General features: G+C 43.4%; 1 protein-coding gene across 6 annotated transcripts in view; it reads right to left on the bottom strand.

The window, feature by feature from the left end:
- Positions 1–13,567, bottom strand: part of STIM2 (stromal interaction molecule 2) — a 176,565-nt gene continuing 162,998 nt past the window's right edge. For all 6 annotated transcript variants that reach the window (XM_002709383.6, XM_008274823.5, XM_070068117.2 and 3 more), the window contains 2 exons: positions 5,429–5,702; positions 1–1,688 (listed from right to left, as the gene is read on the bottom strand). In XM_002709383.6, the coding sequence (XP_002709429.4) occupies positions 1,211–1,688; positions 5,429–5,702 (752 nt within the window). In that variant the 3' untranslated portion in view covers positions 1–1,210. The remainder of the gene's footprint in view (positions 1,689–5,428; positions 5,703–13,567) is intronic.

Genomic DNA, 13,567 nt, shown 5'->3' with positions numbered 1-13,567 from the left:
TAAATGCACCATAAATTTATATTTGTTAATCTTGATATTAGAACATTTAAACATTTCAAACTACATAAAAATATGACAAACAATATAAAATAGAAAGAAATTTGTTGACAACTTACTTCCGAAACATCACTCTTTCTTATATTGCAATTAAGCAGTAAGACAGTTTACAGAGCTCTCCAGAAAACATACAGTGTTTTTAGTGGAGTGTTATCAACAAAAATCAGCACAATCCCACACAATAACGTCTCCAATTTATTATCTTTTCCACAGTACAAATTTCTCACAAACCATAAATCCTTTGCAGTTATTCAAAGTCTGTAAACAAGTGCCTGAATCCCCACAACCCCCCGCCTCGGTTTAAGCTTGTGAATGTTTTAAGTCCTTCGATCAAGTTTCAACTCTTCCGCTTGCATAAGGAATCAAGAGCCTTCTCTCTTTAAATTATTGATATTTTATCATACAGCCTGCAATGCAGTAAATCACAGTGAAAGCCCTGGGGAAAACGAAACGACATGATCTTCACGGCAGAACTTGAAACTCTGTAATATTAAATGCAGTTAAAGAAGCTTCCCATAACAAAAGCATGGGTTTTCATTTCCAGAAATCAAGTCAATTAGAAACCCTAGGTTCTACTTAAAAACCCATTTTGATCTAAAAGTGAAAACAGTCCCCTTATCCATAGTCATTTTTATAATATAAACTCTATACAGTTTCACTTGCAGAGATTTTTTTTTTCCAGTCTGGAAAACAGTAGTGCAATTGGTTTTACTTCTTTTAAGTTAGTCAGTCCAGGATGTAAATAAGCTCTGTGGAAAGATAAGAAGATGCTCTGGTAAACAAGAAATTCTGGCAAGCCCATGCTGGCTTACGAGTCCGTTAAAGCTTGTAAGTCCATAGTGGCTCTCAACGAAATATTGTATTTACATCACTAATAACAAAGCAGAAATAAATAGGCGGAAGTGACTGTAAACTGTCTCCTCTCTTGATTTTTCAATACTAACTGCCTTGACGAGTCGACTGTATAGTCATTTAAGTAAGCAGGCAGTAGACAGTGGCCCTTAGGGATGTTCCACTGGGGCCCACCCCGGTCCCGAGAGCCCCAACAGGGGTTACATTCCTAAAATGAAGACAAACAAAAAAAACAGGAGTGGGGGGTGGGAGGTAAAAGTTACAGATGCCACTTGGATGCGATTCCACGGAGGCTGTCAGGTCACTTTGATTTCTTCTTAAAAAGGCTTTTGATTTTTGATGGCTTTTTGCTTTTCTCTCCGTTGTGACAAAGGTCATGTGGGATGCTGCCGATCCTGGCGACCGTGGGGGCTTCCTGGGCTGCTTTGCTGTCGTTGCCAGCTGAGGAACAGGACGTGTGGCGCGGCTTGGGCACCGGGATGCCACTGGAAAGCTGGTTCATGCTACACGACTTCTCCAGGATGCCGTTGTACACCTTGCTGGCGGGACTGAAGATCATGCTCTTGGTCTCCGTCAGCCCCGCGCAATCAGGGGAGCCCCTGGAGAGATCTGCCGTGACAGGCGACTCCCCGCGGGAGGAGTCCTCCAGGGAGAGCTCGTCGCGGGAGACCTTCCGCGAGGACAACGTCTGGTGTATCTCCAGGCTTGATGGAGGAGACTGCTTCCTTCCAATGGAAGAGTTCAAGGAGTCACATTCGGAGGCCGTGTCCGGCACTTCCCTGAAGGAGACAGAAGCAAGGTGAACATTTATGCCTACGTATCCATCCCTAAGAGTACTGGCTGATACCCTAACTAAAACGACTTTCAGGGCTGAACCGTTAAAATCGAAAAGGGAGATGAATATCGCAACTCCATACACCTTTCATCCAAATTAGAAAATTGTTACCTTAAATAATACAGCTTACCAACACTCGTGCTGAATTTTTAACAAACTATGACAATGAAATTGTGAAATATAAGAAGTCACATAATGTAAGCTACCCCTTCCTCAACCGTCAGAGAGAGATGTCTAAGTGTTACAGTTTATTTTTTCTGACCATTTCAGTGACTTAAGTGTTTTGTTTCAATACAGAGTGTTTTTCTTCTTAACTCAGAGTTGACAATATATATTGGAAAAGACAAATCTTGGGTGCTGTCTCATTTCTTAGATATTACTTGATGAAATACAGCTTTCTAGAGAAGGAGGTGATACACTAGGCTACCCTCTAAGTTCTGACAAGTTTTAAATCGGGGAGGCAGGGGAACTGAGGCACAGCAGGCCGTGGGAGTGCATGGGAAGTAAAAGGAAGTATATGATGCTATTTTAAAAAACAGACATTTGATCAATCCTCACAGGGTTCCTCCTTGGAGCATTTCCCCCTTTCTCTCCACAGTGGATAGAAAAGTGAACACGAATGGAGAAATAAAGTTCATAACCCCACAGCCAATGTACAGAAAATGGAATCAGCCATTCCCTCAAAATATAGCTCATCTCCATTTCTTATCACCCTCCCTGCTGCCATCCCTTTCCCACAACCACCATGAACTCATTTCAGTGATTGCAACAGCCTTCTAATTGGTCCCCTTGCTTCCGTTCTTGTTCTTCCCTCTACGTTACTTCCCCACGCAGCCATTAAAGGGATTTCTTAAATGCAATCAGCACATCACTCACGTGCTCCAAACTTCCCAACGCTTTCTCTCATACGTGGAGGAAAACCCAAGATCCTTGTCAAGGCCTAGGACACCTGTTTGGCCCTGGCTCTCTCTCCGAGGGCACATCCTACCTCTCACTCTTCCAACTTGCAATCCGGGAGCATCCTGGGGCTTTGTGCTCATTCCTCCCTTGGCTAGATGGCTGCCTCCCTCTCCATCTGTACATGGTTAACATCTGCCCTTCCCGTTACCACTGTCTCCCCAGAGACGCTCCCTGACTGCCCTAATGCAGCATTCTGTTTGCCTGTCTTTAGCACTCCAGAACTTAGGAGTGCCTAAGAGGATATTTCCAGAAGGAAACAACCTTAGTAAGAACAGGGAGCCTTCCTAACTTCTGTATTCTTTCTATCAGAATAGTGATAAGCTCACAGGAGGGACTCAATAGAAACGTGCTGGGTAAATGAGCAGAGTTAGATCTTGAAGACTTGGGATCGTGACTTGTTCACTTTCATACGCACTGAGCCCGCTGTGAATACTGTTCATTTTGCGAAAGGGATAATTAAGGATGAGAGGGTCAAGGCAAAAAGTAGCTGGCAAAAGAAACAAAGTGGGAGAAGGAACAGAGCTAAGGATAGAATAGGAAGGCAAGAACACACACGCTTATAATCCACCAGCAAGAACCAGGCCAGGACCTCGTATCACTTGTCTTGGCAGCTCAAGCTATCGCAAGTGCACAGCACACAGCAAGGACTAAATTCGTATTTATAGAGTGAATGAACTGCACCACCTCTCACCTCGGATGGCCTACAATTACCATCATTCTTCACGTTATTTATATGCATGTTTATTGAAGGTACAGTATCTACTTTTGACATAAATTTTATGTGGATATATGTTAGATATATTCTAAGTTGCCTAATTTATGTAATTATGTCTATATACATGAATGCTACCTCCAACATTCTAAATCCCAAACAACTAACAACATAAAGTGCTGCTTGTTCTACATAACTACTCTGATTTGGAGTGTAGCTTTAGAACAACTGAAAATTGCACAGTCTTCCTACAGCATGTTCTTTTATAAATTTAGAAGACCTAATTCAGAGGGAAGTTTAAATGGGCATACACACACACACACATGCACACAGTGCATACAACATAGATCAGTAAATACTAAATACTATCATTTTGTAAAGATTCTGCTGATTCAACAGTCGAGCGACTGAAAATGAAGAGAAAGAAATGGTGTTAGAATGTGAAGTCTTCTCATATTTATGAACTAGCTGTGACTTTTTGACACTGCTGTTTGAGATGAGGACTAAAGATGTCTATCAATGCAAAAAGTTCTATTGGACAGCACAGCACTGGTTTTCCTACTGATTTCCAGAAGCCACACAGTCATCCTGCTGATGACTACAGTTACATGGCAAAGAGCCCATCACCAAGTGCTATCCACACAGAGGTGCAACAAGTTCTCCAACTACAAGGAGGATACAAAACCAGGATCACCTCCTTAGGAACATGCTACAGTGATCCTCTGCTAACCGGACAATTTCCATTGACTAGCTGGTAAGACAGTTATGGGCAGAAAATGATTACCTGACAATGTCATCTAGGGAGTCATGTGACAGAGAGCTACAAGGGATTCCTGAAGGCGCCCAGCCCATGGCTTTACTCTCTCATATGGAGGTGGTAACATGTTGTGGCTCCATGGCGGCTAAGTGGTAAAATCTGAAACCAACACCAGTTTCTCTGTCCCTCCATGACACACTGCTTCAAAAGGAGAGTGATCTAGGAAGAGCTCCTCTGCGGCACCAGGACTCAGGAACATGGCTGTCCTGGGCTGAACTGGAATGCAACGCTGCTGCTGCACCCATCTCGCTAAAAGAAGAAGTTTTGAATGCAACCTCCTCCTCTAAGTTTCTGACATTTTTTTAAAACCTTTGGCGTATGACACTGCTTGTTCAGCACATTAACAGAATGAATCATTAAGTGACAACAAATATTTTTAACGCGAAGTGGTATCAGATGTTTCTTTGTGCTCAAGCACATTTCAGCTCATGTTCTACATTTTACATATAAAATTGTTCATATAGTGAGTTCACATCCTGAGACCTCCATCGACTGTGTCCTGTGGCGTCTAAGCACTTGTATGTCAAATCAAATGCTTGTGAAGCAGAATTTTTAAGACGGTCCCTAATTCTGCCAGGCCCTAAGGCACACACACCTTCTTCCAGTTATTCAATGAAACACACATAGGTGCCGCTGTGCAGGGACCACGCAGAGAAAACCAAGGCCTCCAGCTAGCTGACCGTAATATAGAGACTGTTATTAGGGGAGTCTTTCAAAGTTGAGTCTAGCGATCAAATAGAGAGGAGTACCTGCAGGGGAACTTCTCTACTGCTGGCTTTGAAAGTGGAGGGCACAAGGCAAGGAACAGCAGTGTCCTTCTAGAACTGAGAATGGCCTCTCCCTCACAGAAGGTACCAGAACCCGTACCACAGTGCTATAACCACAAGGAACTGAAGTCGGCCACAGCCACAAGAGCTTGGAGGCAGCCCCCTGAACTCTGGTTGAGAATGCAGCCCCGGCAACACGTTGGTTTCAGCTTGCTAAGACCCTGAGCAGAATGTGGCTTGGACTGTATCACAGGAAACCGAGAGCTGAGAAACGGTGCGGTCTAAGGCCCATAACAATGTGCTAACTTGCTCTGTGCATCAAGGTCAGAACACTAACACAGTGCACCTCTCCTCCCACCGTGCTGCCATCCTCACAGCGCACTTCCTCCCAACCCCAACATATGCCGCACTGTATTCACTGCCAGTACCATTGCTTTTCAGCAGAGAAGTAGATGGCCTCCTCCTCCTCTTCATTTCGATAGAGCGCAGGGCAGCTTGACACGGAGAGGATATCTGGATCAGGGGAAGGCAACGAGTGCTGTGTGTGCTGGGGGAGGTGGGGGTGCCGAGCGTGCGGCGGGAGAGCAGCGTGGGGGGGAGGCTGGGCTCGCTGAGACTGCGGCGAGGACGGCACAATGCTGCGACGAGAGCGACACAAGCTACTGCTTCTGGCCAGTGATCCAGCAGGTTTAGCCATGGTCCCTGGAAAAGAGCAAGGAACAAAACCCTGACTGAGTCAGCTCGACACTCCCTTCACGGTTATTACAAATGCACACACTAGGGCAATGATGTCACCAAGGGGCCCCTGTTCAATTTCCCTTCATCGAAGTAATTGTGCGACTATAGCCATTTTATACCACCTACACTAGGGAAGTTAAAAAACAGAAATGTAACAAAAGTAAAAACAGACCTGAAAAATAAAAGGGAAGTTACCATAAATGCATGAGGCTTTCACATCAACTCTAACATTACTAATCACAAAGGTTTAAAAAACTTGCCCAAGGTAACAAATCCTTAAGTTCAGAAATCCTTATAGCACACTAATAAAGACTCTGTGTTGCCCTGCCAACACTGTATGAATGCTGACAATAAAACAGGAGAACTACAATTAAAGTAGGGTGGAACTTTTTTTTTTTAAACAATGGTATCTCTTGAGGTAGCACAACCTGATTGAACTTCAAGAAGTTTAAAACACTGTCCTTCGGTCTCAGAGCTGACTAGGCCCAACTAAGACCAAAACTTTTCTCTTCTACACTGATCACTGTGGAACTAATGTAAGCCTTAAGTCACCCTGTTTCTGCTGCCAGTCTGCCCAGACCTATGCAGACGGTAAACAAATTCCCCCACATCCTCACTGTCCCCACTGAAGGGGCAGTCCATTTCCTCTTTTCATGGAAACAGCTTGCCCAAGACCACCTTCTAGAGCTGACACCATTCAGTGCCGCACACCTCATGCTACAGCATCGGACCCAGGGTCAGTGGCTCCTGACTCCCAGTGCTGCCCTCAGCACTTTCGAAACAAATGAGTTCCCTCTGAAGCTCATGGGGCTACAGAGTATGTATCTTCCATGTCTACTCACCGGTCCCTCCCTGGTCACTGTCTCCTCTCCTCTCAGTCCACCCACATGACTGCCACCTGCACAAGCAACTTCACTTGAAAGACCTAGCCCACACCTTCACCACGGAATGGACAGTTTCTATGTCTTCTCCTGTGACCTTCGTCTCTACGCCCCCACCCACGGGCACGCTTTGTTGTGCTAACCGTAAGAACTGTTCAAACTTAAAAACTACAAGTTCAGTCATCGACACTTGGATTCTAATCAGGTTTCTGTCCTTCCGCTTTATACACTCTGATCCTTCCATTTATCTATCTAACTCTTTACCCCAGGTTCAAGGACCTTAGTTACTGATTATTCTTTCCCTAGCTTATATTTTCACTTAAAAACAAATGCTGAAAATGTAAACCTAAAAAACCAAGCAGAGAAAAATAAACACAACAAAATACTCTCCTCTACCCTACAGTGGTTTTCAGCTGGAATCTCTCTTCCGTTTATGTATTTATTTTTTTAATGATCAGGTTTATTGCAGTGGAACTTACATACAGTGAAACTCTCCAGGTTCAGCATGCAAGTCCGTGAGTTTGAAAAGATGCATACCATCACGATCAAGAGACGGAATAGTCCCACTATCCCAAAACTCCTGTGCCCTGCTGGGGTTCACCCTTCCGTGCCCAGCTCCTGGCAACTGCTAACTGTTTTCTGTCTACTCCCTATGTCGCCACTGCTGACAGATTCCTGGACTGTTAGACCAGTCTCCCAACTGATCTTTTCCCATGAGTTTATTCTCTACACTGCATTCTCTACCTGCATGCTGACTGTAAAATGGAAAAGTGACATCTTTCTGATTAAAACTCTTAAAGCCAAACTCTTTAACGTGGAATAGACTGCCCCATTCATCCAGCTTCTGTTTTGGAGCTAGTATCCCTCTCTTCCATCATAGGAGTGTACCTCTCTCAGTTCCTTGGATATACCATCTCTCTCTTCCCTCCATGCCTCTTTTCCCCATCTCTCTCTTGACCTGTCATTTCAGGTCTTGCCTTAAATGGCAGCTCCTCAAGAATTCTTCCAACCTCTCCAAGTTTCAGGTGTGTTTCCCTGTTGTGCTCATTTAGTAATATCACAATACACTTCCCCATTACATAACATATCTCAGTGCATGGCTCTTGTCTGTCCTCCAATGGACTCCGAGGTCCAAAAGACATAATCATAAATCATCACTATTGCATTATAACATCTGGCATAGGGCTGGGCAAAAAGTAAATGTTCAGCAAGTATTTACAGAGTAAACCAACGCCTGATGCTAACAGAAAATAGCCACTGAGGGGCCAGCATTGTGGCATAGTAGATAAAGCTGACGCCTGCGACACCAGCATCCCATATGAGTGCTTATTTGTGTCCTGGCTGCTCCACTTGTGATCCAGCTCCCTGTTAATGTCCTGGGAAAAGCAGCAGAAGATGGCACAGGTGCCTAAGTCCCTGTCACCTATGTGGGAGACCCAGATGAAGCTCCTGGCTTTGGCTTGGCTCAGCTCTGGCCATTGTGACAATCTGGGGAGTGAACCAGCAGATGGAATTTACCTCTCTCTCTGTCACTCTTTCAAATACATAAGTAAATCTTAATAAAAAAAAAAAAAAAGCCACTGAAACGACCCAATGGACTGAAATGCAGAAAATAAAGTAAAATTAAAAGGAGTATTTCAAAAATTTTTATTACCTCCCTCAAAATCAAATAACGTTTATTCCAAACAAATGACATGGAAATAGAAATATTTGTTAACTTAGTAGGCAAACAAATTTTTAGATTTTTCTCTCTCTGATTTCTATTCATAGATTAGAGAATCTGTTGAATCCCTGGAAATCTTTAGTCCAATGTTCTCACTTTGCCAAACAGAAGAAATTATGTCCTGCAAATACTAAAGGATGTGTCCACGGTACAATTCATGGCATATACTGCAGTCATTTGCAGAAATCACCGGTTGTTTGGAACATGCAGTGAAAGTAGCAAGATCAGTGATGGGAAGGTCTGAGAGGGATCAGGATTAACTCAAAAAAGGAGCATGGCCCACAGAGCTGGGAAACTACTGCATGAAGAAGTTTTAACGAGGCAGTCACTTATGTAACGAAACTTCAAAGTAATCCAGTGAGAGAACATAACAAAAAGAATGGGAATCAGAATACTGGCTGCTTCTGTAAACGGCTGTAATTCAACAGGCTTTCCTGAACATTACTTCTTCTGTATGCTGCCATCTCCTTTGCCTAGGAAATCCCTCCACTGGAGCTGAGAGGCCCCGATTCTGTTGCTCGAAGGGCTCAACACAGAGCTGAACGCAGCTGTAGTATCACGAAATTCACGGAAGATTAAAGAGCAGTGCACTTTAGCCTTGAAATAAGCCTTCATTTTATGAAATGTGAAAATGAATGTCTTATCCCACCTTCAGGTCATCATTAATTCTTAATGAAGACATTCATTCATGCCTGTGATTCATAAGGGCAAATGACACATTAAAGTTCACTGTTTAGAAATTTATTTCTGAGGTAACTTTTTATTCTACGAAGACCCATCAAGAATAGTGCATGTAGACTTATAGCTCCACCAATATGGCAGTAAATAATCTCATCACTATCTCCCAGTCCCCACCAACACACTTTGTATTTGCTTAAACTCTCCAGAATGCTGGACAAAATCTAGTAATTGTTTTCAATGCACAGCTGAACACATAAGGGACACCAGATAATTCTCAGATGCCAAAAGGAAGAGACTGAAAGCAAATGTGAACCGGCCTGTGAGTGAAGCTACACCTGCTGTGAGGCTTACCAGTCTTAGGGAATGCAGTTTAATTTGAGGATCTAAGATGAGGCCTGTGTCCATGTGAAGTGAAGAACTGAAATTTTATGAGTGCACGACATAAAAGCCCAAGCCTGGAAGGGGAGAATCCCTCGGTGAAAGGATCTATTAAAAATCTCACCAGGGCCAGTGCTGTGGCATAGTGGGCTAAGGCTCCGCAAGCAGCACTGGCATCCAATAGGAGCACTGGCCCAGGTCCTGGCTGCTCCTCATCCAATCCAGCTCTCTGTGGGCAGCCCACGAAAGCAGTGGAGGATGGCCCAATTGCTTGGGCCTCTGCACCCACATAGGAGGCCTGGAAGAAGCTCCTGGCTTCTGGCTTCAGATTGGCCCAGCTCTAGCTATTGCAGCCATTTAGGGAGTGAACCAGTGAATTAAAGACCTCTCTCTCTCTGTCACTCCCTCTCTCTGCCTGTAACTCTACTTCTCAAACAAATAAATAAATAAAATCTTTAAAGAAAAAAAGCTCACAAATGAATAAGGAAATTTCTTTCATTGTGTGATGTCCCAATACAGAGATTTTTAAGACTCCTGTGAAAAACGTAATACTCTGGGTCTGTGTCTCATATTAACTTGGAATTCAATGTTCATTCTAGCAGTTGGATTTGTGAAACTCTAATAAAGAAAAAACAGCAAAGTCTTCTGAGGGGTACTTCTACTCCTCACAGAAAGAATTTTCCAAGGAAAATACTGGAAGTTCTTTTAATAATAACTCAAAAGAATTTTAAATGAGGGATTACTGGGGCCAGCACTGTGGCATAGCGGGTAAAGCTATCATCTGCAGTGCCAGCATCCCATATGGGTGTCAGCTCGAGTCCCACTTCCAGTCCAGCTCTGCTATAGCCTGGGAAGGCAGTGGAAGATGGCCCAATTCCTTGGGCCCCTGCAGCCTCGTGGGAGACCCAGAAGAAGCTCCTGGCTCCTGGCTTCGGATCGGCTCAACTCTGGCTGTTGAGGGCATCTGGGAAGTGAACTAGTAGATGGAAGACTTTTCTCTCTCTCTGCTTCTGCCTCTCTGTAGCTCTGCCTTTCAAGTAAATAAATAAATCATTAAAAAATAAATAAATAATACTCTCATTATCAAATGACAATTTAAATGAGTATTTTTAACTCATTAAACTACAAAATAATAAAGTGAAAATATGAGAAAATAGGCATTAAAATAGACTTTAAAAATAATCAGGGAGAACTAATAGAAATGAAAAACAAAGTTACTGAAATTAAAAACTCAGATGATAGGTTAAAAGAGTATTAGTTATAGACTAATAATGGTCTATTAGTTCTATGTTGGATTTTACCTTATCTTTCACATGTCTGAATAATTTAATAGTCTCTTTGTACTACATTCATAGAAATTTTCTCAGGTTTATCTTTTAGATTACTAATTTTTTAAACTGATTTATTTATCTGAAAGACACAGTTACAGAGAGAGGGGGAAGAGACAGAGAGAGATCTTCCATGTGCTAATTCCCTCCCCAAACAGCCACAGCAGACTGAAACTAGGCCAGTCTAAAGCCAAGAGCCAGGTGCTTCTTCTGGGTCTCCCATGTGGGTACAGGGACCCAAGCACTTGGGCCATCTTCTGCTTTCCCAGGCCACCAGCAGAGAGCTGGGTCAGAAGTGGAGCACCCAGGACTAGAACCAGCGCCCATAGGGGATGCCGGCAATGTAGCAGCAGCTTTAGTTACTATGCCACAACGCCAGCCTCCTAATTCTTTCTTAAAACCACCCAGATGCAATGGTTTTAGACAAGAACAGAGCTCTCAATGGAAACCTTCAGATCAAGATCCTGAGGCATTTCTTTGAAGATCTGGAGCAAGAGATGAAACCTGGCTTTGCCAGTATGGTCCTGAAGACAAAGCACAACCAAAGCAATGACTACCAAGAGGGGAAGTATCCAGTCACAGCAAAAATGGACTAGCAAAAGCCACGGCAACAGCTTTGGTGACACTCAGGACATTTTGTTGGTGGACTTTCTGGAGGGCTGAAGGAGGAGACCATTTGCTTACCAGGAGAGTGCTGTGAGAAAACGGGCTGAAGCCTTGGCAGACGAACTCCCAGCAGAGCACTGCCAGAGCCCTCCTCCACGGAGGACTCATCCCTTTCATTAAGTAAGGACCAACTTTGCAAGAGATGGGAAATCCCCAGGCATCCAACTTTTTGCCATCTTTTTATTTCCTAATCTTAAAACAATCTTTAAAGAGTGTTGTAATGTAAAAAAGGAAAAAAAACAAAAACAAAAAGGTTGCATTGACAAGACTACCACCAGTTCCTCAGGAAGACTAAATGGTTGGTGTCATCGCTTACGAAAGTGTCTTGAACTTGATGGAGTTTACATACATTGAAAAGCCTTTGTTAAAAAAAATCTTTTAATTCCATCTTTCCACAGATTTTTTGAGGTCCCCTTGCATATTAAGGAAGAAAAGAGAACTGAAAATTTATGACCTAGTGTTTAAATACTAAAACAAAACGAAACAACAATAACAAAAAGAAGCCCTCCAACGATAAAAAAGAAGTAAAATAGTAGAAATAAATGAATGGGGCCGGTGCTGTGGCACAGTGGGTAAAGACACCGCCTGCAGTGCCAGATGCTGGTTCGAGTACCAGATGCTCCAATTCCAATCCAGTTTCCTGCTGATAGCCTAGGAAATCAGTAGAAGATGGCCCAAGAGCTTGGGCCCTGCACCCACATGGCAGACCAGGAGGAAACACCTGGCTCCTGGCTTCAGATTGGCGCAGCATGCCGGCCGCAGCATGCCATCCTTACGGCCATTTGGGGGGTGAACCAACGGAAGGAAGACCTTTCTCTCTCTCTCTCTCTCTCTCTAACTCTGCCTGTCAAAAAAAATAAATAAATAAGAGTTCACAAGTAAAATAGATAAAATATGCCAGATTAAGGGGAAAAGGAAGCCAACAGAAGTCAGTAATTATTGGGAACAAAAAGATTCAAGGACTTCTTGTTTTGTTTTACTGATGATTTATATGACAGAGAGTTCCCATCAGCTGGTTCACTCCCAAAATGCCTGTAATGGCCCAAAGCCAGGAGCCACAGTTCAATCCATATCTCCCGAGGGGTAGCAGACACACAATCCTTGAGCCATCACTGCTGCCTCCCGCGGTCACCAGCAGGAGGCTGGAATCAGGAGCAAGAGCCAGGAATTGAACCCAGGCACTCAGCTGTGGGACACAGGGATCCCAACCAGTGTTCTAACTATTATGCCAAATGCCTGTGCCTACCTTTACAGCTTTAACTGATTTTAAAAATCAGAAACAATGGTATGAATTACTTTATGCCAGCAATCTGAGAACTCGAATATAAAAGGCAATATTTGAGAAACATACAATTGAACAAATCTATACTTTCAACACCAGAGAAGCTGAATCAGTATTTGAAAAAACTGTCCCCTTCTCTATTGCCAAAATATACACACATACCAGGTTAAACTTACAGGCGCTTTCTTTAAAATAGTGGAAGAACAAACGATCTGCATCTTTTACTGCTCCAGAGCACAGAATAAAACTTTATACCATTTTGGTTGAATATTGCAAAGAGCCTTTTCTAATCGCTATACAGGTATTATTTAGTTTTAATTTTAAAATATTCCCAGAAAGCAGGCTACATCTTTAGAGGAGGAAGCTGTGACTCAGACGGAGTACCACCTACAAGTCATACAACATACAGTGGGGATGGTTTCAACCAAAGTGATCTTATTCCAGAGTGCAATTCTCAATCACCACCTTTGATCTCCTCTCTAAAAGCTTCAAAGAATGGAACAGAAGAATAGGATTACTCTTTCTTTATGATGCTAATATCATCTTGATACCAAAATCAAACAAAGACAGTATTATTATAGGCAAATTATTGGTTAATCCCATGTCTGACTAAAGGTGCAAAAATCTAATTATAAAAATAGTATGTTGGGGCCGGCCCTGTAGCACAGCGGGTTAAAGCCCTGGCCTGAAGAGTCGGCATCCCACATGGTCCTAGATGAGCCTTTTCTGATCCAGCTCTCTGCTATGGCCTGGGGAAGCAGTAGAAGATGGCCCAAGTCTTTGGGTTCCTGTACCCACATGGGAGACCTGGAAGAAGCTCCTGGCTCCTGGCTTCAGATCAGCCCAGCTCCAGCCATTGCGGCCATCTGGGGAGTGAACCAGTGGATGGA

This window comes from Oryctolagus cuniculus, chromosome 2, assembly GCF_051225735.1.
Source record: "Oryctolagus cuniculus isolate XC-2025 breed Fujian yellow rabbit chromosome 2, ASM5122573v1, whole genome shotgun sequence".
In the NCBI taxonomy this organism is placed as follows: Eukaryota; Metazoa; Chordata; class Mammalia; order Lagomorpha; family Leporidae; genus Oryctolagus; species Oryctolagus cuniculus.
Note: the sequence above shows the minus strand (reverse complement) of the source record. Positions and strands in the feature narration are given on the sequence as shown.